The following is a 25,386-nucleotide window of genomic DNA, read 5'->3' as shown; positions in this document are numbered from 1 at the left end:
TTAAGTGACTTTAAACGACTTGTAAGTTTGTTTCTATTTTGATGTTTGTATTTTGTAAGGTAAAGGTAAAGGTTTTCCCCTGACGTTAAGTCCAGTCGTGACCGACTCTGGGGGTTGGTGCTTATCTCCATTTCTAGGCCGAAGAGCCGGCGTTGTCAATAGACACCTCCAAGGTCATGTGGCTGGCATGACTACATGGAGCACCATTACCTTCCTGCTGGAGAGGTACCTATTGATCTACTCACATTTGCATGTTTTCAAACTGCTAGGGGCCGGGCTGTGGCCCAGGCTGGTAAGCAGCCTGCTGCAATAAATCACTCTGACCATGAGGTCATGAGTTCGAGGCCAGTCCGTGGTGGGGTGAGCACCCGTCAATTAAAAAAATAAAAAATAGCCCCTGCTTGTTGCTGACCTAGCAACCCGAAAGATAGTTGCATCTATCAAGTAGGAAATAAGGTACCACTTATAAAGTGGGGAGGCAAATTTAGCTAATTTACGACGTTGGAATGAGGAAGTGCCGTCACAGTGGATGATGAAGCAGCTGCTCCCCCCTGTGGCCAGAATCGAACATCCCCTCAGGAGAAGGTTAAATTGCCTCTGCGTCTGTCTCTGTCTTGGTTCTATGTGTATATGGGCATTGAATGTTTGCCCTATATGTATATGATGTGATCCGCCCTGAGTCCCCTTCGGGGTGAGAAGGGCGGAATATAAATACTGTAAGTAAATACCTAAATAAATAAATAGGTTGGCAGGAGCTGGGGCTAACAGCGGGCACTCATTCCGTGCCCAGGATTTGAACCTGGCACCTTTTGATCCACAAGTTCAGCAGCTCACTGCTTTAACACACTGTGCCACCAGGGGCCCTTTGATGTTGTAGTACACTATAAATTGAAACCGCAGGGAGAACTCGTCTGGAGTTTTGGAGTTGGGTGCCACCTATATGCAGATGACACCCAACTCTACAACTGGGCACAGTATATTATTTGAGATGCGGAGAGATGCTGGACCACTCTTAACAACTACACAGAGAAGCCATTGAAATCCACAAGCATGTGGACAATTTCAACAGAAAGGAGGAAACCATGAAAATGAGCAATACCTGGCTACCAGTATTTAAAAAACTCTAAAACCAGAACAACATTCTGAAAACAGAGGAATTCCAGACATGAATCAATCAAGGGCAGCTAACATCTCTGAACAAAAGATTTCCCCAGGCAGGAAGAAGTCAGGACATGAATCAGGAAAGGCCATTAATGCTAATCAAGGAGATTAATTAATTAATTAATTAAAACATTCACACTCTCCTCCAACAGACAAGAGTTCCTTCTCTCACCCTGGACCTTCCAGATATATAAACCTTCCTTGCTTAGTTTTTTCCAATATACCTCACAACCTCTGAGGATGCCTGCCATAGATGTGGGTGAAACATCAGGAGAGAATGCTTCCGGAACATGGCCATACAGCCCAGAAAACAACAACAACCCTGTGATTTCGGCGATGGAAGCAGAAAACCTCTCTGTTGCAGCAGCTCCACTGACTGCTAGTCTGTTGCCAGGTACAATTCAAAGTGATGGTTATGACCTTTAAAGCCTTAGATGGTTCAGGTCCAACTATTTGGCCAACTGCATCCCCTTGCACAAACCTGCCTGGGCCCTGTGAGAGGCCCTTCTCTCGGTCCCAACTCCATCTCGAGCACGGTTGGTGGGAATGAGAGCGGGCCTTCTTGGTGGCTACCCCTCAACTCTGGAACTTCCTTCTTCTCAGGGAAGCCAGAATGGCCTGCTCCCTACTGTCCTTCCGGTGGCAGGCTAAAACTTTTTTTATTCTGGCAGGCTTTTAAAGAAGAAAGTTTTTAAGATCATCAGTTGCTGCGGTGATTTTTTTTATGTTTTTACGGTTTTAACCTGAGTTGTTTTAATATTAATGATGTTTAAAGCTATTTTAATATTTGTATATTTAAAGTTGTATTGTAATGCTTTTAGGTGTGAGCCGCTTTGAGTCTCCATATGGAGAGAAAAAACAGGAAATAAACAAAATAAATAACATTAAAAATGTAATTTACAGTCTACAACAGATATGGGCAAATTTCTGCCCTCCAGGTGTTTTGGACTTCAACTCCCACCATTCCTAACAGCCGTTCCTAACAGGTAGGCTCTTAGGAATGGTAAGAGTTGAAGTCCAAAACACCTGGAGGGCCCAAGTTTGCCCATGCCTGATCTACAACATAGAAAAATCAAAATAGAAATAAAATGACCAGTAATTTAAAGTCACTTAAAACACTTAGGAACTGTTAAAATAATAATTGAAACACAACACATACAAACACCAGACCTCCTTAATTTTTTTAAAGCCTGCTTTCATTGAATGTCCAGGCAAGCAAACATCAATGTGTCAAACCACAGATTCAGATAAGCTCCCAGCTTGCAAACCTTTTGCTTGGTTTAAATATGCTAGTTTAATAAGAATTTGGCAGTAGTTTATTAAGAACGGGTTTTTAAGAGCGAGCCAAGGGCTGCTGTATAGTGTTTTTTATATTTTTAAATAGTTTTAATGATTTAATTTATTTGTTTTAACAATTCTGTTTCCTTCCATTTTAATATTTGTTTGTTCTGGGTTTTTAGTTTTTAATGTTGTGTGCCACTTTGAGTGTCCTTTAAGGGAGGACGGCAGAATATAAATATTCTTGCTGCTATTATTATAATTGCTTGGATGAGGGCTTGTTAAAACTTTTTCCATTTGCAACCCCATTTCTACCCAAGAATGTTTTACATGACCCCCAGGTATATAAAAAATACCTGATAATAAACCAGCATTTGCAAGGCTTGCGAAACGAACAGATGAAGAATAGCTCAGTTGTTCACAGATTCTTGTAAATGGGTGGTGTTCAGAAACCTTTTACTGACATATTTTTCAGAACCCCAACATTAAGTGCCTTAGCCCACTGCTTCTTAAACTGTGGGTTGTGACCCCAAATATTCCCTTCTCTTATTGTTGTGGTTCCGAAAAATAGGGTAACTGTAAAAGGTTTCTGAACATCATCTAGTGGCTGTTTTAGACATTTACACAAATCTGCTGTGCAATATTTACAGCAGACTCTGCAGAAAACACTTCAGCTGTACTTCATAAAAAGAAAACAGCCTGTTTAGCAAACCTTGCAAACACTGATTTGTTATCAGTAAATGTTTAATTTTTATACCTATTTTCTTTACCTATATGCCCGGGATCATGTAGAATTTTTTTAGGTTGAAAAGGGATCTCAAGTGGAAAATGTTTAAGAAGTCCTGCTCTGAAATGCATCACTTAATGTGGTTTTGTAGGATCAGAAGGATGAGCTCCATGGCAGAAGAGACTCCTCTGGTTGGCTGAAAGTGTGGCTTGATACATTTACCATATCGTTGAGTTCACAGTAACCCTGTTGTAGGTATCGGGGAATCTTGAAGCAGTAAAAATATTTTCTGTCCTTTTCATCAGGAAAAGACAAATGTGTACCTCAACAGAGTGTGGAAGACAATGATTTCCTGGCACAATGCAAATATAATAACGCTAGTTAGCATCCCAGCCTCATGAAGCTTTCTTGGCTCATTTATTCCATCTCCTTTTTGGTTTCCAGCTAGTATCATGATACATTCCAGTGACTCCCTCCATTATTCATATGCTTATCTATTCACTGTAACTTTAAGCAACCTCTTTCCTTCTGCCTTTGTCTACCAACAACCATTTGTCAGCTCATCACCATACCCATAGGTTTTGCATTTCTATTGCTATTTGCATATGTAGGGTGCTCATTAACAACTATACAAGTCTGCTTCCAGGCAATTCACTGCATGCATCTGATGAAGCACACTTAAGTCTACGGAACTTGCTTTCTTCTCAGTCTCAATGGTGCTATAAGATCTTTTTGTATAATGGACCACCAAGAAATATAAATCCAGGAACAGCAAAAATTGCACAGAGCCCCTTTTGTATGTTACTTTGCTGTTAACACCCTCATTTAGGCGATCTGAAGTATAAGCCTGCACCTTTAATTCTTCCAAATAAATAAGCAAAGTATCCCCTTTCAGCAAATTTACACAAATATATAATGTACATTCCCCTGTTTTATAAACATATAACATTTTAAAACACCATTTATTCAATAGCAAGACATTCAGAGGTTTATTTACATCTTAAATAATATACAATACAGACCTTAAACTCTCTGTACAGTGTTTTCTACTGAAAAGAAGAGTGAGAGTTATCAAATGCTAACAAAACTGTTGGCAAGTGCTCCAAATATCTGCAAGATTAAAATAAACTTTGAAATAATGAATTTCTCACAATACTGATTTCCATATCACATTATAGATAGGGAACAAAATCTTACATTTTGCAACTTTCAGAGACCCTGTACTCTGATATTTTTCATATTAGGTGTTACCCAGTATGAACAAATAATAAGTGAGGTGTGAAGAAACAACAATTAACCTTGCTGCTACATTCTGTCTCTAATAGGAATGTCTATAAAATGCCAGAGCAATATTGTTAAATGCTATCACAGTTTTGTGGCTGCCATTGTGCCATTTTCAGTCACTGTCATATTCTTCTATGTTGAGATCATCTTCCTCCATGGTGGCTTGTGCTGCGATAGGCTGAGGCTGACTGCTTGGAAGTTCAGGTCCACTGGCTAGAAGGGGCGATTCCACTACCTCATTCCCCTCACTGATTTTGGTTTTCTCCATTTGAATAAGCAGGTTTCTAGGCTGGATCTCAGCAAATTCACCTTCATCATCATTGTCCAGTAATTGGATCGTTGAATCCTTATCAGTAAGAGTTTCAAGCCGCAACCTGCGAAACAGCAATCAGAAACAGTATAATTCCTGTTTTGCACGTGATTATTTGTGGTGGTCAAAAGACACACAATTCAAGTATGACTACTGTCTTTTTCACAACAGGTAAAAACTAGAATTCTGCTAAATTACTAAGAAGTTCAGGCAACTCATGCTACTCAAAGAAGCCTGGTAGGCTGTTAGGAATTGTGGTAGTTGTAGTCCTAAACACTTGGAAGGCCAAAGTTTGCCCATGGAAGAAACAAAAACTTTCCTAAATTTTTAGTAGTTTAAACAATGAATGTTAGGGTAATAGAGATCAAAAATGCAATTAATACGATATAGTGTATGAAAAGATTCCTTACCTACTCTCCTCACCACCCTCCTTTTTCTTTATGATTTATTTGATATCTGTAAAATCTATTAAACTAATGTATTAAATTACTAACAATAACATGAATAAATCTTACCCCACCACCGCCCTACTATACATTGTGGAAAAAAATATTAATAAAAAACAGAGTTACTAAAGACAATTACCTTCCAAAGTGTTTCTGTAATGGAAATCTTCCAACATCCTGAATGAAAGTAATCTGAGCTGAGAAAGAATGCATAAACATTACTACTTAAAATATTTCTTAAAATCATGTGTCTGTGTGAACATACTGCACATTTAATGTATTACAGTTAAGGCAATGCTTCCCAATATTTCCCTTCCCATTTTAGCCCAACTGCAGACAATTCAAAAACTATGGGATCATAAACTACAGAAAATCATTTAGAATTTAAAATTTATTTTGAAATCACAGATCACCTGTAAAATTGCCCCTTTTTTAAACTCACAAGTGTATATATGTTAACTTTCCTTCCATTAAACACAAAGGGAAGCAGCTCACATTAGTGGAAAAATATTTTTAAATTTTTTATGGGAATTATTGTGTGTGAAACTGTAAAACAAGATTTACATTACAATCCAATACATGTTTATACATGAGTATAGAGGTTTACTCATGCATATGGACCCAGAACTGCAACCAGAGACACTATTTAAAATAAAATTAGAATAGACTTGGTCACTATGATTGGGATGCAAGCCTCATGTCTCTCCTATTTTACAGGCAACTGGAAAGTGTTTGTGCATTCACATGGGGGATGCATTCCTGTAATATGCTGGAAGGCAAAAACAAAAATAATTCCACCCCCCTCCCCAGCAGAAAGAGCTGTATGTACGACTAAAGTACTTTACTGCACATCAGATCTTCACTGGTTAGATTATAAAGCTCTAAAATTGTGTTCTTTCTGGCCTCCTCTGTTTATGTCAGAGCCAAAGTGGCTGCTGATCTCTTGTGGGTAATCTTGTACCAAACATTGATTGCTGAAGTCATTAAAGTAACGCAGCCCCAACAACAGTCTAAATGTCTGACCGTGTGTTAAGTTTCTCTATAGAAAGCAAGGCTGCAATTACATATCCTCCAACACCCCCAAATTGGCAGGGACATTCCCCCTTAATCTTCTGTTATCCCCACTTTTTCAACTCTCTTAAAATGCCCCAGTTTCTCTCTCTTCTTCCCTTTCCCTCCTTAGAATATTTCAACTACTGCAAGCAGTGATCTTGAGACAATTCCTAAAAATAAATGCCTATGTATAGCCCTCTGAACAAAATACACCAAGAATATTTGGTGGGGTTGCAATCGCAATATATAATATCATCAGCTTGATCAACTCTCTCATTCTCAGCGCTCACACTAGAATTAGGAATAAGACATCTGAACCAATTTCAGCATATGTAATTTACCTGCCTGATATTTTGACTTGCAATAAACCTCCAATTGCATAGCCTGTACAGAAGCTGCATTGTGAAACATACCTTGGTTTCTCATTGGATTTGTTAGCAAGGCAAGGTAAGGCAATAGCTCAGTCTGAAGGCACAGTGGCGATGAACAGAAACTTGCAAAGAGGGATTTTGCCACCAAACAGTTCTCTTGATACTATAAAAAAGAGGCAAAATGAACAATTCTAATAGCTGAAAGGATTAAGAATTTCCATTTTGTCACTCTACTGTTACATAACCTTTAGTTTACATCATTAAACAGTGCTTAATTTTAGAAAACCTTTAATGCTTTCCAAAAACGAATTTCAAAACAATTCCACTGAACTGCTCTCATAATTGATATGCTACAGTATCTCATTTCAACTTCTTAAGAGACAGAAGATCTGTTGCCCTCCAGAAATTGTTGTCTTGCATCTCCCATGATCCCTCCAATTTGTTGTATAAACTACAGCTAATAGGAAATGAATTCCCAGAACTGGAAGTATCACATCTTGTCCTAAATGTTTTGATTTAGTTATTTACAAACTGGTGTTTCCTCCCGTAGATCACATACATGGATGGCTCTACAACAGCATAAATGCACTTTTAGGCAAACCGTACAATCCAGGAACCCTTGCAGAAGGATATACTTTTCCAGATCAAATGTTGCTTTACAGTAGTCTATAAATCAGAAGGAAGGAACAGGTGGCCATTTGAGCTTTGTTGGACTATAGCTCACTGCGACCCTTAACATGGACTGCATTGGCTACAGCTGATGGGAGCCACAGTCCATAAACATCTGAAGGGCTACATATTTCCGAGCCCTCACTACTGTAACCTATATGCTGTTCATAAAGGCATAGATAAGGCAATTTTATAGCACTGTAAATTTACACCACACACTAATAAAAGCAGCATTTCCTGCTTTTCCAGCATGGCTGGCAGTTGGACTAGATGGCCCATGTGGTCTCTTCCAACTGTTAATCTATGATTCTAAGAAATCTGATGTTAATGTTATTCCACTTTAGATTATCATTTCTAACAAATGGATAACAAAGTACATATATTTTCTTTAAGATAAAATAATTACCTTTTTGTTAATTAGGAACCACTGTGGTTTATGAAGTGGCCGAAAGCCCATTCCTTTGTTCTGGGTAAAGGCTCTGGCTCTGTTTGAATGCATCACTCCTCTTGTGGCCACCGAGGCACTATAGGCCTGGAGTGAAGGCCGCGCCTAGAGGAAGGGATAACAATAAATTTGAAGAACTAATTACGGAATCAAGAAGCAAGGTAAGAGTGAAACAATGCAAGTTGGCAGTATATCCATCCATAAATATGTGTTAAACTACTAAATTCAACATACATGCTCAGCAAGCACAGTTTAAAGATAGTTCCCCACCACAGTTTTAAAAACACTGAGGAAAGGGTTAATTTGTATTTTAAAAGAGTTCTTCTGTTAAAGAATACAACCATAATGTCAGAAAACAGCAAAGATAGAAGGCAACCTAGGCCATAGATAATTTTACACTCCCATTCAATGGCAAAAAACCTAGACATTTTGGGGAAACAAAGTCAAGGAAAAGATGGGGCAGAAGGCTATGACAAGAATTCCAAACAAATCCTGCCAAAATTACTGGCAAATGCAGGTGGTGTCAAAAGGCTTAAAATAAAGTGGAAACAACAGTGCAATGTGTTCTCATGTGGCTCTCCCAACAAAATAGAAGAATCAAATACATTTTTCTGATTTGTTGGGTGAGAAACAACCATATAATCAGTAAACAAAATTGAACAATATACTAAACAAGACATGGAGCAAAGCACAATTTGTTTAGTTGTTCCTGCCACAATTTGGAGTAACCAGACAATGTATGCTATGGCCTTTGCTCTAAGATTTTACAAACTTAAATATGCAATTTATAGTATATATTTCATAAGCAGAGGCATAAGTATTTAACTTTTTAATAAAACTTACATCCCAGTTGCTGCACATGAAATCAGCAGTACTCAGATATTCACTGGCTCTCACAACATCATCTATATCTGAGAAAAAATCTACATAGTTTTGGTGAAGGTACAAATTAAATAAGTCCCCAGGCATATGCGATTTTTCTATCACATCCTAAATAGAGGAAAAACCAGAGTTAATACACATCATGGAAACATTCTGCAACATTCCTATAAATGCTTACAGGAATTCATCACTTGCACAAGTCACTTCATTATATAACAGCAAATACTAATTACTTTACCTCAGGTTCAACGAGCAGGTGATTTCGTTCATATTCTGATAAATGAGGAGGCAATTGGGGAAAGCCTGGCTCTGTTGTTGGTTCTCCTATGAAAGGAATTGAATTGATATTATTCAAACATTAAACTTGATGTATGAGGACAACTAATGGACCAGAAATAAAAGTCTTGTTTAAAATCATAATCTCATCTGAGTCATACTGATTCATGTTCTCACATAGCCTTTGCAATCAATCCTTTTAGTTTAAGTATACTATGTTCACACAAGACTGGGATGGCTGATGTCAAAAGGTCTGTGCCCTGGACTTAGAAAGGGGATTGAGTTTGTGTGTAGACATTTCTCTTGTCTTCTAGCTAAACAACAGGGCCCTTTTAATTTCAGAAACACGTGAGGCACTTCTTACTAGGAAATGCAAAAGAACTATTGTGGACTAGCTGTAGCACAGCCTTACTCCATTTGTAAATTTGTCTAAAAACAAAAGGGGAGCACCAAGGAACAGCAAACCCAAATGGCTGCCACCACAGTGAGAATTAATTATTTGCTTCTTCATACATATTTTATATGCTTAATGAGCATCAGTGTGATGCATGTGAGCTCAACTTCTAGTGGTGCTACCTGTCCCCCTGGCATACACACAGTGAAGAATCCTACAACCCTAAAACAATAAACTAAAAGTAGACAATTTGTAGAAATGGCAATAGGTAATCATGAGATTTCCCCCCTTTAACAAGTGAACACAGAACAGTAACTTGAGATTTTCTTACTTTTGCAATAAAGTATTTTCCCCAAAGCATGGAAAAGAAAGAGAGAAGCATCCTTGCCGCCAATAGCCTGAATCTCCTGGATTTCTAAAGGGTTGCCAGATTTCTTTTTCTTTTTAACTTTAGAGAGCGTATCACATTTTAAGGTAGAATTCTCCTTTCTCTGTGACCAGATGATGTTTTCAGATGAGTACTCTAGGAATAAAAAAGCAACAAGAGAATGAATAATGTGAGAACAAAGAAAAAACACAAGCTTCAGAATTTCTTATCCTGTCTGATCTTGGAAACTAAGTAGGTTCAAGCTCTGGTTAGTACTTGGTATCCCTTGGCATCTCCCATCCAAGTACTGAAGACTGTATTTAAGGGAAGGAAATGACAAAATCACCTCTAAGTATTCCTTGCCTAAGAAAACTATGACATTTATAGGTCTGATATCCAATTTGAAGGTTTTACAAAATGGAGAAATTTCATAATGGTCTTGAGGCCATAAAATCAAATGAAATATAAGTTTTTACATAGCATATTTTCATAAAGAGCACCTGTTAAGAACTTTTCCACATATTATATTCATATTCACAAAACTTGCTAAAAGCGTTATTATGTGTCTGTATTGTATTATTTTTATTGCTGTTCACTGTCTATTGTTAATCTAGATTTCTTAATGAGAAATCCCACCAAAGAGGCAGAAAAAATGCATGAGAGGTCAAATGCCAAGATCCAGCACACCAGTTTAGTCAAGCAGGATTTCATATTCGTACAAAACGCACCATACTATGAGCTCATTCAATCTTTGAGCAGCTTCCCAAAGTGATGATTCTTACAAAATGATTGCCTGTACTTGGGACTACAATTAAGCAACTTCCGAAAGTACAACCACCTCCAAAACTGTGTTGGTACCAACTGTGTTGGCACTGGCATTTCTTGCACATATAATACAATCTGGAACATTTATAATGCTCTATGTAAAAGAGAAAGTAACTGTTAATACGAATAATTTTTATTATCATTTGCCGCCAGTAAGTTCCAGGTTCATAATATTTGACATTCATAAGGAATCTTTTAAAACATCTACTGAACGCTCTTTAAAATACTGTAATAACAAAAAGCTAAATAATTCATGAGTGAGAAAATGTTGGAATCCTACATTGATACACAGCAAATATTATTCTAAAATTATAAGTGAAAGAATGAAATTTACTTTCCAGATTCTCACATAAGTCTTTCTGATAGATTTAGTATGATCTTATTGGCTGTAAAGAGAAAGTTGTTTATACTTTACTACACTTTACAAAATCCACTGAAGATTTTAAAGTTCTCTCTCACACACACCATTAAGAGGTTCCACTGGCATAATTTTAAAATGTTCAACCACAAAATATCTTCATATAGGAGGCAAACATTTCTAAGCTGAAAAATGTCTATCCTTACCTTTTAAAGAAGAAAATTGGAGACTGTTTATTGCACTTCTAATATCACCCGAGCATCCTTTACAAATCAGTTCTAATGCACCTTTGTCAGGGATGTCATTTTTTTCTCTGCTCTACAAAGGAAACAAGCATGTCTAGAAAGTTTTCATTTTTACAGCCGTCAAGACTTTGCAACCAAAGTTATGATAAGCGCTTTACAAAATCAATTGAAAATGTTTATGATGTGGCTTCATATGTCAATATCTAACACCACATTTTATGCTGTTTCAAAGGAAGTAATAGCATTTTCCAATGATGCTACCATGTCATTAAATGTCACTAGTAGCTCAGTGGGAAAAGGAGCATTCCTAATAGGTTGGGGGAGCGATTATGCCACATCCACTCCTAGAAGTTGCCCACCACAATGATCCTGGAGCTATTTGTCTTACCTTACTGTTCTCTAGTGCAGTTATTCGACTAAGAACTTTCATCATCATTGTAGGAGCCACTGGGTTGAAACTGAAAAAAATGGGTGAAAAAGACAATCAAGATAAGTTTTACAGAAAATCTTCAGCCATTACTAATGTAGTTTAGTGATCTCTTTACCTAATATTAGATATGCACAGCTCTTCTTGAACCTCTTTTGGGAACAGAGACCGTTGGTTGCTGGCTCCACTAAAGCTATCTGATATTATGAAGACAAGAGGATATTTGCCTGTCCTAACAAAACTCCTAGAATACAAAGGTAAAGTGAGAAAAAATAATCATAAATGTGAATTTAAAAACATTAGTACTGTACCAGTCACAGTTCAGTAATTTATATAAGTAATTAGCAACTTGGAAACCCAGGCCCAAATTTCTTTTTCATTTTTTGGGTTTTTAAATGCTATCTCTCCGCACATATAACCAATCAGGACTTAAAGGAAGACATGGATAGAGAGAAGAGCACTCTGATGAGAAAAACTGAAGCCTTAGATCTCATCTCTATACTAATTTCCTCAAATTTAGCAAAACTACTTGCTATACACTTACCGCAAAATTTCATGCAAACTGCCAGGATCACGACACAACTGATTTGGCATATCCTGTTGAGAAAAAGTACAATCATGTTACTCTAGCATGCCAGCTGCATAAGTATTGTAGTTGACCTTCAATCTGTGTGGACTACCAAAATTACAATGGACTATTTTATTTTCCATTTATAACAACATAAATAGGATTGAATCCAAAGAGCTCCTTTAGATGAAGACAACTTGTGCTCACAGTGGTGCATTCATGCCATATAATAAACTACTTTGCAGACAAGTTTCAAAATGTTGTCGAAGGCTTTCATGGCTGGAATAACTTTCTTGATGTTTTGCCTGCATCTATGGCAGGCATCTTCAGAGATTGTTAGGTCTGTTGGAAATTAGGCAAGTGGGGTTTATATATCTGTGGAATGTTCAGGGCGAGAGAAAGAACTCTTGTCTGTTTGAGGTAGGTTGTGAATGTTGCAATTGGCCACCTTGATTAGCATTGAATAGCCTTTCAGCTTCAAAGTTTGGCTGCTTACTGCCTTTGTTGGGAGGTGTTAGCTGGCCCTGATTGATTCATGTCTGGAATTCCTCTCTTTTTTGCCTCAATTTGACAAGAGTTCTTTCTCCCGCTATGAATATTCTACAGATATATAAACCCAGCTTGCCTAGTTTCCAACAGACCTCCCAACTTCTGAGGATGTCTGCCAAAGACGCAGGTGAAACGTCAGGAAAGAATGCTTCTGGAACATGGCCATACAGTCTGGAAAACTCACCACAACCAAGTTTCAAAATTCCTCAGAGGTTGGTTGTTGTGCAGCTTTGGAGAGATTGAAGAGCTCTTAAATAATGACATTAGTAATGTGTCTGAAGCTCTCCTGCATTACATGGCAGCATCAAGGCACCTGTTTGGGGACACAGAGGTAGTTCTGTGATTTCATGAACTCTAATCTGAACTAGTGAAGACAGAAGATGCCATAGATGCTGGCCATGTGATGCTGGAAAGCTTTAGACACATTAATAATATCATTATTTAAGAGCTCTCCAATAGGAACACACATGAAATTACCTTAAAGCAAAAATTACCTATCTAATGTATCAATGTGGTATACTCTCTATCTAAGTTGGGGTAGGTAGGTGGTAAGGATTCAGGGTTGCGCTGGCCTCCCCAGGATTAAAACCATTATCAATTTTTAAAAAACAAAACAAAATGGAATGCATACAATTTCTAGTAATTGCTTTTTGTGGTAAAGTTCCATCTTCTAATTTCTCATGGGCGTAGTGGGTGGTGATGAAATTTACTCTAAAGTGGACTATCAGTATGTACATGATTACAGAAGCTTTTTTTAAAGCAACCTTACTTTAAAATGTATTGGAACTGTTATTTCAAAAATAGGGAAACAAACAGAGAAGTTTGGATAATAAATTCCTGATTGAATGCACAACTATATCTACTTACTTCCACAAGAATAAGCTTTCTTTCAGTTCCTATAGATTCTCCAACCATATGAAGCCGGGGATATTTGTTTGCTCTGAACAGAAATTCTTGAAAGAGGGCTGTCTGGCTCTGGTAAGGTGGAAAATCAGCTTCTAAGCAGAAGAACGCATTTTATAATGTATCCCATATTTGATTTGTAAAACCACATGAACAGCTAGTTCAGCATTACATGCAAACAAAGCCACAGGATATAGGTTAAAAGATTAGTTCTGCATTTTTACAGTGTTTTGGACTTCACCTACTTCTGCTTTCCTCTTTCATTTGTTTCAAAGCACATTAATTTTAATATTTATTCATTTATAACACAATGCAAAGTCAAGGATGTTATTTTTTAAGATCCATTCAAATAGAAATCAAATAGAAATCAGCTATAGTTTCAATGGAACATGCTACTAATTGATGGACTTTAGACCATATAATTACAACTGACATATAAAAATACTCTAACTCTTTGACTAAAATTATTAATGTTTTTCAACTATATATTTACCATGGTTCAGAGCATAATGAAAATCATCCTTTGTAAAGTCTAGTGATATAGGAGTTGTCCATTCTTGAACTTGAACACCAAGGTCCTTGGCTAGTATTTCCACAGTTGCAGACTTTCCACATCCTGGGGGACCAGTTAATAATAAAATAGAGCCTCCCTATAATAAGTCATACCAAGATTACAATAATGGAAAGAATGAACAAGAGAGGTCTCTTATTTTTAAAAAGTGTAATTTTGATATCAATAATTAGTTTTTTGTTCTCATTTTTACACTTTCTGTTAATACACTCATTGTCAAATCACACCAACAATTAATCAATATTTCATTACAGTTATGTACCTGGAAGATAAGTAACCTATTGGATAAACACACCAACTGAAATAAACTTCAAAATTAAGAAGCAATAAAAACACAAGATACTTGATACATTTTACTACAGGTTTTACTTTGCATTGGAATCGGAAAACTGAGCAGTGAGCTGAATCACCAAAGAAATAGCCTGGAGTGTTGTCCTACAACTACAGTATTTACACTAATATTGTCAACAGTTCTACAGCAGTAGATAAACATAAAGACTCAGGGAACATTGAATAATTTTTGTCATGTACACAAAACAATCCTCTCCAGATATAAGAAACTAAATGCTGAAAATAAATGTCCAAAACAACAATGGGATAAACTGCATCAAGCAGTATACTATTATCAGTGGCAGCCAGGTGTCAATAAACTACAGTTTGGGTTATGAAACAGGTGTGGTTCTCCTCCTCTACCTCTATTCCTTCAACTGAAGAATTCTGGGTCCTGGGCCATTTGTCTGTTAATTATGAATTCTGGGGTCTCAAATCACCTTTACCAACTTCTGCCTAATACATGATGGTGGTTCAACCAGACAGGTCCAGGTAACACCAAAGTGCCGCCTGAGCATTCTGAAGTACAGTAGAGTCTCACTTATCCAAGCTAAACGGGCCGGCAGAAGCTTGGATAAGCGAATATCTTGGATAATAAGGAGGGATTAAGGAAAAGCCTATTAAACATCAAATTAGGTTATGATTTTACAAATTAAGCACCAAAACATCATGTTATACAACAAATTTGACAGAAAAAGTAGTTCAATACACAGTAATGTTATGTTGTAATTACTGTATTTATGAATTTGGCACCAAAATATCATGATATATTGAAAACATTGACTACAAAAATGGCTTGGATTATCCAGAGGCTTGGATTAGTGAGACTCTACTGTATTGGAATTTCAGGATATCTGTATAGAAAATGGACTTAACGTCAGGGGAAACCTTTACCTTTATATAGAAAATGAGGTAGCTTTTAGGCTATCTATTTTAAGCATTCTTAGATATACACATATTCCTCTTAGGGAGAAATATAGACATAGCAATGTCTGGATGCTTAAGCTTCATTCCATTATATGTAAGGCACCATACATTTCATTGCATCATTTGGCTGTCCAGATGTTCGCTTTTCAAACTTACTTAGGGAGCGTTTTTTCTCTCCTCAGCTTTTTTAATAGGCTTGGAAATAATTAATATATTAAGCTAAATTGGCATTTTAGAATGGCATGTCAGTCCTATCATGAATTATTGTTGCATTATCTTCAAGCATTAGACACTGCTGAAAGCAGTGTCATAGGAGCTATTTTTTTCTCACTCAATCACCAGCTGACCATACAAGAATAAGCCATACAAGAAAAATTTGCTACTTGTGTTTATCTTTATCCAATTAAAACAAAGCTCTTACATATAACTCCATTTGGCTTCATTAGAAGCTATAATTGTCCTATCTACTCCAGTTAATGCAGCTCACTTACTTTTTTACAAAGAACTTTTTATCAATTAAGTCCTACTTCCCATTTAACAACTACAATTTAAGTAATAGAAAGCCTTAAAAATACAGATTATCAAGTAAATAAATTCTACCTGTTTAGTCTGCCTTTGAAATATGTGACTTTTTAACCATGCTTCAACTTCTTCAATTTTCTTTTTGTGTACCGCAAGCTCATCCTAATTAAAAAATAATTTAAAAAATATCTTTAACAAACAACATATTAATGTAGGGAGAAAATGTAACATTAGATCCCATAGAATGCAGGTTTCAACATATATTCTGTGCCTGTCACTTAATAGATATAAATTAATATAAATGTTTTCCTTTTTTCTGCACATGATCTAACTTAGGGTGTATCTATCCTGTATAATAAATGCAGTTGGACAACACTTTTAACTACAATTCAATGGAATCAAGTATGATATAGTTTTACAAGGTCTTTAGCCTTCTCTGTCAAATAATGTTGATGCCTCACCAAACAAATGACAATGAGGTTATTTAATTTTATACTGTACTGATTCATCAACAACTAGAACAAGAAAACAAATGGAAATTAATCCAAATATCTTGCAGTCAATTTTTGGAAAGCATATTTGTAAAAGAGCTCCTGTGATTTCAAGTGAACAGACTTCCAAATGTACTTCTGACCAAGAAAGATAATTCACGCACAGCTATTGATAGAGGAGGTCTGTCTAAAGCTCTTTATAAATGTGATGGTTCCACTACTTTCCCTTCGGATCTGCTGCTTTACAACATTGTTCTTTGCTGTTTTTATGAAGAGAATTCCAGAAACTACCCTACCTGAATTTGGGGTTTGTATTTATCCACCCATGTTTCAATCTGACCATGATGTTGTTTGGGAGCTTTATATCTCTCATCTGTAGAAAGTTGTTTCCTTTTTTTCTTCTCACCCTTGCAACTGTCTAATAAAGAAAAATGCTCCTTTATTTTTTGGCAGTGCTTGGTATCTGAAGATGTCTTTTTATGAAGAATGGAAGATGATGTATTTGTGTTTTTACAGAAGTCACTAAAAGAGGGCTCCACCCAATCAGCTACCTAAAAAAACAAAAGCATACAAAATTATAGCACAGGAAAAATTAACTCTTAAGCCAATTAATATTTTACTACTGTTTGTCTTCATACTAAACAGAACCAGATCTTAATACTCCCCTTAATGATCATGGAAATGTCCCCTTTGCATTCATGTTGGTTCCAAAGTATAAAGTCAGCACCATTTCCTGAATTCAAGAGTTTAAAAATAATATGCAACATATATGCATGCACATACTTAGGGCCCTTCCACACATCTCTATAACCCAGAATATCAAGGCAGATAATCCCACAATATCTGCTTTGAATTGAGTTGTCTGAATCCACACTGCCATATATTCCAGTTCAAAGCAGAAAATGTGAGATTTTATTCAGCTGTGTGGAAGGGGGCCCTAGCAGGTTTGAAAGTAGTTGTTTCTGAGCATTCAGAAACAAACAAACAAAAATCACGCTTAAACTTTCAGGCTTAAAGATTTACAACTGGCCCTCCATATCTATGGATTCAACCACCCATGGCACAAAAATGTCCCCTCCCCCTCAAAAAAATCCAAAAAGCAAACCCTTTTTTCTTCTTATATAAGGAATAGCATTTCACTATGCTATTATTTGTAATGGGACTGTTTGTAATGAGACTGTTTGTAATGAGTATCCAGTAACTCTGGTATCCAGGAACTCTGGTATCCATGGGGGGCCTGGAACCAAATCCCAATGGATACCAAGAGCTCATTGTATTTAAGATTTATAACCAAAAATAAATCACTGCGGTTTGCCTCAAGTTAAATAAATCAAAAGAACAACTATTCATTGAATAGGCATAACTCTTTATATGTCACTCACTTTAGGGGGAGCAATCTTTCTTTTGGAAGATGTTTTTGACATCATCAACCTTTGTAGTTTCCATCCGAAGCACAGGACCAGCAGCCCCCTAAATTATATGTACTTTTAGAAAAGAGAAATAAAGGCATTTTCAGGTTTTCAATTTTAAATCATGTAGAGCTCTAGACCAAACAGAATAGCCATAAAAATAATTACCAAAGGGACCTGCCCCAGTTGTTTATATTATTCCCCCCCTCCACAATTCAGCAGCGTTCAGTATTCCTCTTATAGACATATAAAGTCAATGTTTTAAGGCTAGAACAGAGAGATTAACATCCTTGAAATGGTTGTGATGTTGATCACTGTGAAACAGAACATCCCTTTGGAGGGAGTGTCTAGTCTAACAATGGCCACTGCAATTTTAATTCATTACTCTGTGTCCTGGTCTCCAGAGCAGCAGAAAACAAGTTCACTCTCTCCTCAATGTAACATCCTTTCAAATATTTAAACATGGCTATTATATTCCCTCTCAGACTTCTTTTCTCCAAGCTAAACATACCCAAGCTCCCTCAGCCATTCGTCATAGGGCATGGTTTCCAAACCTCTGCTCATTTTGGTTAACCTTCTTTGGACATATTCCAGCTTGTCCATCTCCTCCTTGATTGCAGTGCCCTGAACTGGACATTGAATTATTCCAGGTTTTATTATTTTGTGTCAAAAGCATTGCATTTTTTCCCGTGACAGGAGTGACTTGAGAAACAGCAAATCGCTTCTGGTGTGAGAGATTTGGCCATCTGCAAGAACGTTGCCCAGGGGACGCCCAGATGTTTTACCATCGTGTGGGAGGCTTCTCTCACATCCCGCATGAGAAGCTGGAGCTGACAAACGAGAGTTTACTTGCTCACCGGATTCAAACCGCTGATCATTCAGTCAGAAGTCTTGCAAACACAAGAGTTTAACCCATTGCACCACCGGAGGTTCTTAGCATAGAATTGATAAAATAAAGGGAGCACGAGCAGCTAAATAATTTTTGAGCAAAAAAGGGCAATAGCGACTGCACTATCTGTAGCTTTAAACAGCTCTTCCTCTGTGCATGAGGCAGGTCAATATGGGCAAGCATACAGATACGGAGTTGATTGTTCTGCTCCACAGTTGCACAAGGTGGAGGATTCTTCTAGGTAGTGCAATTTGGCCAGGTTGTCTTTTGATCTGTCAACTCCACTTCTCATGATAAATACACACAAATGTCTATATAGACAATGTCTAAGAGATAAACAAACACTATAAAGGTTCAAAACATAAAAAGAGATGTGTATATTAGAGCAACTTGCAAAGGCCACAGAAATAGTCAGGCCTCTCTGAGTATAGAGCTATCTTCCTTCTATGTAAAAAGGATAAGCGAATACTATAAAGTTTCAAAACGTAAGTTGCACTATGTAATTCAGAGCACCATATACATACAATATTACCTGAGAGTTAACAACAATAATGAAAATAATAAGTACAGTCAACTGTTATAATCCACAGTAGTATCTTCCAGACTGTAATAGTCTCTACTATTTAAACATCAATTGAATTTGGCAACCAAAATAATATAAACACATTCAACCTTTGCAAAATAATATTGGTTAATATATCTTTTAAGACTAATATATATTAACCAATATTATTTTGCAAAGGTTGAATGTGTTTATATTATTTTGGTTGCCAAATTCAATTGATGTTTAAATAGTGGAGACTATTACAGTCTGGAAGATACTACTGTAGATTATAACAATTGACTGTACTTATTATTTTCATTATTGTTGTTAACTCTCAGGTAATATTATATGTATATGGTGCTCTGAATTACATAGTGCAACTTACGTTTTGAAACTTTATAGTATTCGCTTATCCTTTTTACATAGAAGGAAGATAGCTCTATACTCAGAGAGGCCTGACTATTTCTGTGGCCTTTGCAAGTTGCTCTGATATACACATCTCTTTTTATGTTTTGAACTCCACTTCTCAGTCTGTTCAGGGACTTCCAAGTTGCCCATTCTTCTTTTGCCCCTGGAGGAAGATCCTCGGTGGGGCGGGGGGCATCCAGTTGGAATTGCCTGATTTTGGTGCCCACAGGGATGTTCTTGCTGTTAAGTGAGGAACTTTTAGAGGAATTGTGGTTCTCATTAAACTTTTCCTTGATTTAAGCCTACTGGGAGGAGGAGGATGGCCATGCAGCGAGTGGCTTTCACTGTGTTCAACCTTATACTCTCGCGATTGGCAGCAACTTCCCATCGCAGGTGAGATGAGGTCTGACCAGAGCAGAATATTATGTGCTGCAACATAGGCTTAAATAGAGACCCCTCCGGTTGCAAAGGCGTCCTATAATGGAGAAAGGTTGTTGAAACCAGAGGAAGTTACTCCACCTGAGGCAGCCTATCCTACTGTCAAACAGTTCTCAGCGTCAGGAAGTTTTTATAACGCCCTTGGTAAGGTCTTTCCGTTTCAACGCGCCCAGCCTTTTGTTACCATTGACGACAGGAATAAACAAAGGGGACTTACTGAGCAAACATGCTTGGAATGGCACAGGCACTTCACCCACTGGAAGCCAAGCCAGAGCGACTCCCTTGTGATGATACTCCATTCCCACTCCAGCCCACGGGGGCCTCCCACACAAGCCGGCGCTTAGCTGTCCGCGACGCGCCTGACGCGCCGCCCGCACTTTCATCTCAGGCACTCAGAAACCGGACTCGTCCCAATAGGAAAACGTATAATATATATGCTCCTTATTGGGAAATAAAATCTCCACCGTGGTAACGTCTCCCCGCCAATTTGTACATGGAGGGTGAAGCGGGAGAAAGAGAGGCCGCCCTGACGTCATCGGTGTGCGCCCACTGTAGCAACGATGGTGAAGGACCCCGAGATAGGTTCGCACGTGCCTTCTGGAGCCTCGCTTTCCGAACGGCTGGAAAGAAGAGGCCGCCGAGGAGCCGCCATGCGGAGGCCCAACATTCTCATGACGGGTAAATATGCTCGCCCTTCTTGTCGCCATCAGTTCTGAATGGCCGGAAAGGACTGATGTCTGCATTACAGGAGAGACTAAGGGTGCTTCTACACCAGGCATGGGCAAACTTGGGCCCTCCCTCCAGGTGTTTTGGACTTCAACTCCCACCATTCCTAACAGCCTCAGGCTGATGTCGGCTTCCTGGAGCCAAGTGGTACATATTTCAGATGGGAAGCATTCAGTTGCTTTTGTTTTTAACTCTACATAATAATAATTGATCTTTCAGAACAACTTTTGTCTCAAGATAAATTATTCACACTCGTTTCTTATTAAATCTTTCTTTATAGGTACTCCTGGTGTTGGGAAAACTACATTATGCAAAGAGATAGCTTCAAGAACAGGTTTAACTTACATCAATGTGGGAGATTTGGCCAAAGAAGGTAAATTTAATATACAATACCTTATACTCTGAATATAGTGTTGAATGTATATTCAAGATGTGGCCATATGGTGGTTTATCTGTATTGTAAGTATAGTTTTGCATCCATGGTTGTTTAATTTGAATACATGATGACTTAGATATGCTTGTTCATGATAAGTATTACGAAATTTCATGAACACATCCTAATGTTAAGTTATGCCTATATAAGTCAATTCCTTCTTGTCTTGGATTTGTTGAGATTGCAAAATATCTTGAGCTATGCACAAGTATGAATTGTTCCTTGAAGTCTTTATTTGTAATAACATAACGAACTAGTCCAGTTTGTTGGAGACACTAATGTGGTTTTAATGTAAAGTATTATTTTTGCTGGTTGAAAGTGTTTTTACAAAATTCATATATTTTTATATATGATATATATATATATATATATATATATATATATATATATATCAAATGGGAGTACATGCTTATCAATTAACTCCTCTGTAAAACAAGCAAGACTTAAAGGAGCATACACACTAGTCCGGTTGTTCTCAACCTGTGGGTCCCCAGATGTTTTGGCCTTCAACTCCCAGAAATCCTAACAGCTGGTAAACTGGCTGGGATTTTTGGCAGTTGTAGGCCAATACACCTGGGGACCCACAGGTTGAGAACCACTGCACTAGGCACATGTATAGAATAAAACAAAAACAAAGAAACCCTTCAGTAGTAAACGAAAGATCAATTTGATGTTAATAAGATAGATAGTAAGTGGGTACCATTCAGCTATAACTTACCTGAGTGGGACAGCCTGCATGTCTTTGGGAAAAGGCTGTTATTTTTGTATTAATGACTCATATCAGAGAAAGTGGTGATTTAAAGTATTGTTGGTTTAAAGAAATGAGCACATAAGTGAAAAGTCTTTCATAAAACACTAGTCTCCTCTTCTCCAGCCAAGATCCTATTTAAAGCTGGCAGAATCATACTTAAGCAAAGTTCAAGAATTGGTGAGGAGGGACAAAGGAAGCCAAGTTCATGATAGCACTAAGCAACTTTTCTAGTAAACCTCCACACCCAATTAGTTTAGGCTGGGGGGCAGAGTTGTATATTGGTGCTGTCTGGCAACCATTGCAAAGCCAATCCAAAGTATATAAAGAGGTACAGCATACGTCCTTGCACAATGCCAGAGAAAGTAGATCTGCAAACATTAGCTCCAAATAATCCACAAGAAGATTGTAGCTTTAGTGTGCCACTTAATGTAAACTTATTGCTCTAAATGCAATAATACATACATACATACATACAGGCCTTTCCTTCCCTCATTTTGGGACATTCAACAGTCTGCCCTTCTTCACTATGCTTTACCAGAGAACTGCTTCCATTAGAAATACATATATCACTCCCACGAGCCTCAGAAAGGTCTAAATGTTGTATATCTTAAGGTAGAAGGTAAGTGTGGTAGTGTTCTTAGTATTGCAGTTTAAGGCTAATTTCTGGTAAAAAAATATTATTGAATGATATTATTTTGTTTTCAGTGGTTTGGTAAAGAATGAGCCTCAATGCCTTCCCTATTTTGCAGGGGAATTATATGAAGGCTTTGATGAAGAATATGAATGTCCAATTTTGGATGAAGACAGAGTGAGTTTAAGCCAAAATTTAGTGGAATTATGTGATTTGTTTTGTTGTGAAGAACCCATTGCCAAATTTTCTTTGTTTCCTCTTAGGTAATTGATGAAATGGAAGCTGAGATGAGCGATGGTGGTGTTATTGTGGATTATCACAGTTGCGACTTCTTTCCTGAACGTTGGTTTAACATTGTATTTGTGCTTCGCACAGAAAACTCATTCTTATATGACAGACTGGAGAGCAGGTAAAACAGAGAATCTTTCCTTGGTTGGAGTTTCTACTATTATATTTGCATAGACGTAAAGCTTATTTTAGTGTTTTCTCCTTAGATGTGGCCCAGGCTGATTTAACTGCTTTTTTTCATCTTTGTTTGTTTAGAGGTTACAAAGGGAAAAAGCTACAAGACAATATTCAGTGTGAAATTTTTCAGACTATTTATGAGGAGGCCATGTCATCATATAGGGAAGAAATTGTACATCAGTTGTCAAGTAATACACCAGAGGACATGGAACGGAATTTAGATCAGATTATACAATGGATTGAACAGTGGATAAAAGATAACAACTAACTTCTGAATATATAATAAGAGCAGTCATAAAAAATAATCAATGAATTGACTGGTTGTAACATAGTAAACTGTATCTGCCCTTTCAGTCACATAGGAGACAATATCTCAGAGGAAAAGCAAATCACATAGACCTTGGAAGATTTAACAGTGTTGTGTCTCACTCATCCCAGTTGGAATCAAGTAAATGCAGAAGCTATAGAATGAAGAATGTTAAAATCTCATATTTTTTTTTGGACCTGGGGCTCATATACCAACTTCAAAGTCATAGGTATATTGTTCACCTTCTGAAATGAATTGTCTAGGTGTTATGACTGCTAACACTTAATAATCCTTGTAAAAATATTATTGGACTATTACAATAACTTTTTCTAAATTCAGGGATTACCGACAATTGTAAAAATAATACAGAATATTAAGTTATTTACATATTTCTCTTCTTTTGTAAATAAGAAGTAGCTCTTATTTTAAGGAGCATCCACTAACATTTAAATATTAGAGGTATTTTGCAAGATTTCAGGCAAAAGAAGACTGTATTTAACTCTATGACTAAATTCATGATTGAATCCAATGTAATGTTCTGATTTGAAATGGATCTGTCATTGTTGCATATATGTCATCCTTTTCCCCATGATATTGATATAATAAATATTATCTGACTATTGTTTTTCATTCTCTCTCACTGAGGTTATTTTAGTCCTATCTGAATATAAATTTGTCCCTGAAAAAGATAAACAGTTGATACACCTGGTGCGATCTGGACCTCTCAGATGTATAGAAGCCTTTTGCCCCTCTCCTGCTTTATAATTACCTATTTTCTATACAGATACCACTTATAATGTTACAACTATGTGCCTGTAGAATACATACATATTTCAGCTTTACTTAGAAGAAACTGTTTGGTAGAAGCAGCTTTGTATGATAAAATACTGGATTCCATCTTGTTTCTCATACATCACAATGTAATGCAGAATATACAGAACTTGATTCATATGAACAATAGGTAGAACATTAATCACATAAAAAAACTTATAATCAAGTTTATTCTATCAGAGGACGCCACAGCATGTTGAAAGATGAGCAAGTAAGCCATGTCTGACATTAATTAGCACCTGCAATTTCAACAGATGTAGGGACAGAATTGGCATCTGTATAGTGTGATCTTGTCTCTATGGCCCCTTCTGCACTGCTATATAAAATCCAGATAATCTGCTTTGAACTGGATTATATGGCAGTGTAGTCTCCTATCCAATTCAAAGCAGATAATCTGGATTATATGTTATAGAAGGGTCTTATATTTCCATCCATACTGTGTCGCCTAATCCAACATTTAAACCATCAATAACATTACAAAGACTCACAAAGGTAGGATATATTAACACAATGAGAAGAATTTAACGTACTCATTTCATTAGGTCCCAATGCTAACCGAGACTGTAAACAGCTGATCTCAATTATGTTGGCTATTGCACAACTCAAAATTGCACAGTATTGGAGAGCCTTGAAAGGTCTTTGCTTCAGAGGCTGGTTGGACAGTTTCAGCCATTGCCTTTTCATAGAAGTTAAACCATCAAAGGTCGATAAAGGACTGATTCAATGTGATGAATTTGAAGAACTCTGGTGCCATTTTATTGTTTACTCTATAGGCCCTGCTCACCTTAGCTATGAAATTCTGCAAGCTGCCTTTTAAACTCTTACTATCATAACTGAAAACAGTTTTTTCCCTATTTACTGTGTTAAAAATGTGACACACACACACAAAGATAAGAAACTTGTAAGCGTAGTGCGTGTAATCTGTATTTTCTGATACAGAACTAAAACTAACTTCAAATGACACATTTCACGTATAACACTTTTAAATTACTACCCCATGAGAGCAATTTAAACCAATGGCACTCCAAAGCTGGTACAGTTTAGGTATGCAAAATGCTCCCAAATCCAAAATCCTCCACATGGATGCCTGAGGTAGTAATGACGCCATTGCTTTCTGATGGTTCAGTGTACAGTACACAAACATTGTTTCATGCACAACGTTATGAGAAATACTG

General features: G+C 37.2%; 2 protein-coding genes across 2 annotated transcripts; one reads left to right on the top strand and one right to left on the bottom strand.

Annotated features, from left to right (window-relative positions):
- Nucleotides 1-4,109: 4,109 nt before the first annotated feature.
- Nucleotides 4,110-17,825, bottom strand: rad17 (RAD17 checkpoint clamp loader component). Its single transcript, XM_062972300.1, is given in 17 exon segments — nt 4,110-4,824; nt 5,346-5,403; nt 6,673-6,793; nt 7,706-7,849; nt 8,588-8,734; nt 8,865-8,950; nt 9,628-9,819; nt 11,053-11,164; nt 11,480-11,549; nt 11,637-11,762; nt 12,063-12,115; nt 13,503-13,633; nt 14,032-14,188; nt 15,967-16,050; nt 16,676-16,930; nt 17,762-17,791; nt 17,793-17,825. Coding segments are annotated over 17 exon segments (2,061 nt in total). The 3' UTR covers nt 4,110-4,562.
- Nucleotides 17,826-20,590: 2,765 nt separating this feature from the next.
- ak6 (adenylate kinase 6) lies at nt 20,591-24,010 on the top strand. Its single transcript, XM_062972302.1, has 5 exons — nt 20,591-20,745; nt 21,074-21,166; nt 22,727-22,785; nt 22,872-23,017; nt 23,152-24,010. Exons 1-5 carry the CDS (start codon nt 20,628-20,630, stop codon nt 23,339-23,341), a joined length of 606 nt encoding a protein of 201 aa, XP_062828372.1. The 5' UTR covers nt 20,591-20,627; the 3' UTR covers nt 23,342-24,010.
- The last annotated feature ends 1,376 nt before the right edge of the window (nt 24,011-25,386 follow it).

This window comes from Anolis carolinensis, chromosome 2 (genome assembly GCF_035594765.1).
Source record: "Anolis carolinensis isolate JA03-04 chromosome 2, rAnoCar3.1.pri, whole genome shotgun sequence".
Taxonomy (NCBI): Eukaryota; Metazoa; Chordata; class Lepidosauria; order Squamata; family Dactyloidae; genus Anolis; species Anolis carolinensis.
This window is presented reverse-complemented; position numbering and strand designations above follow the sequence as displayed.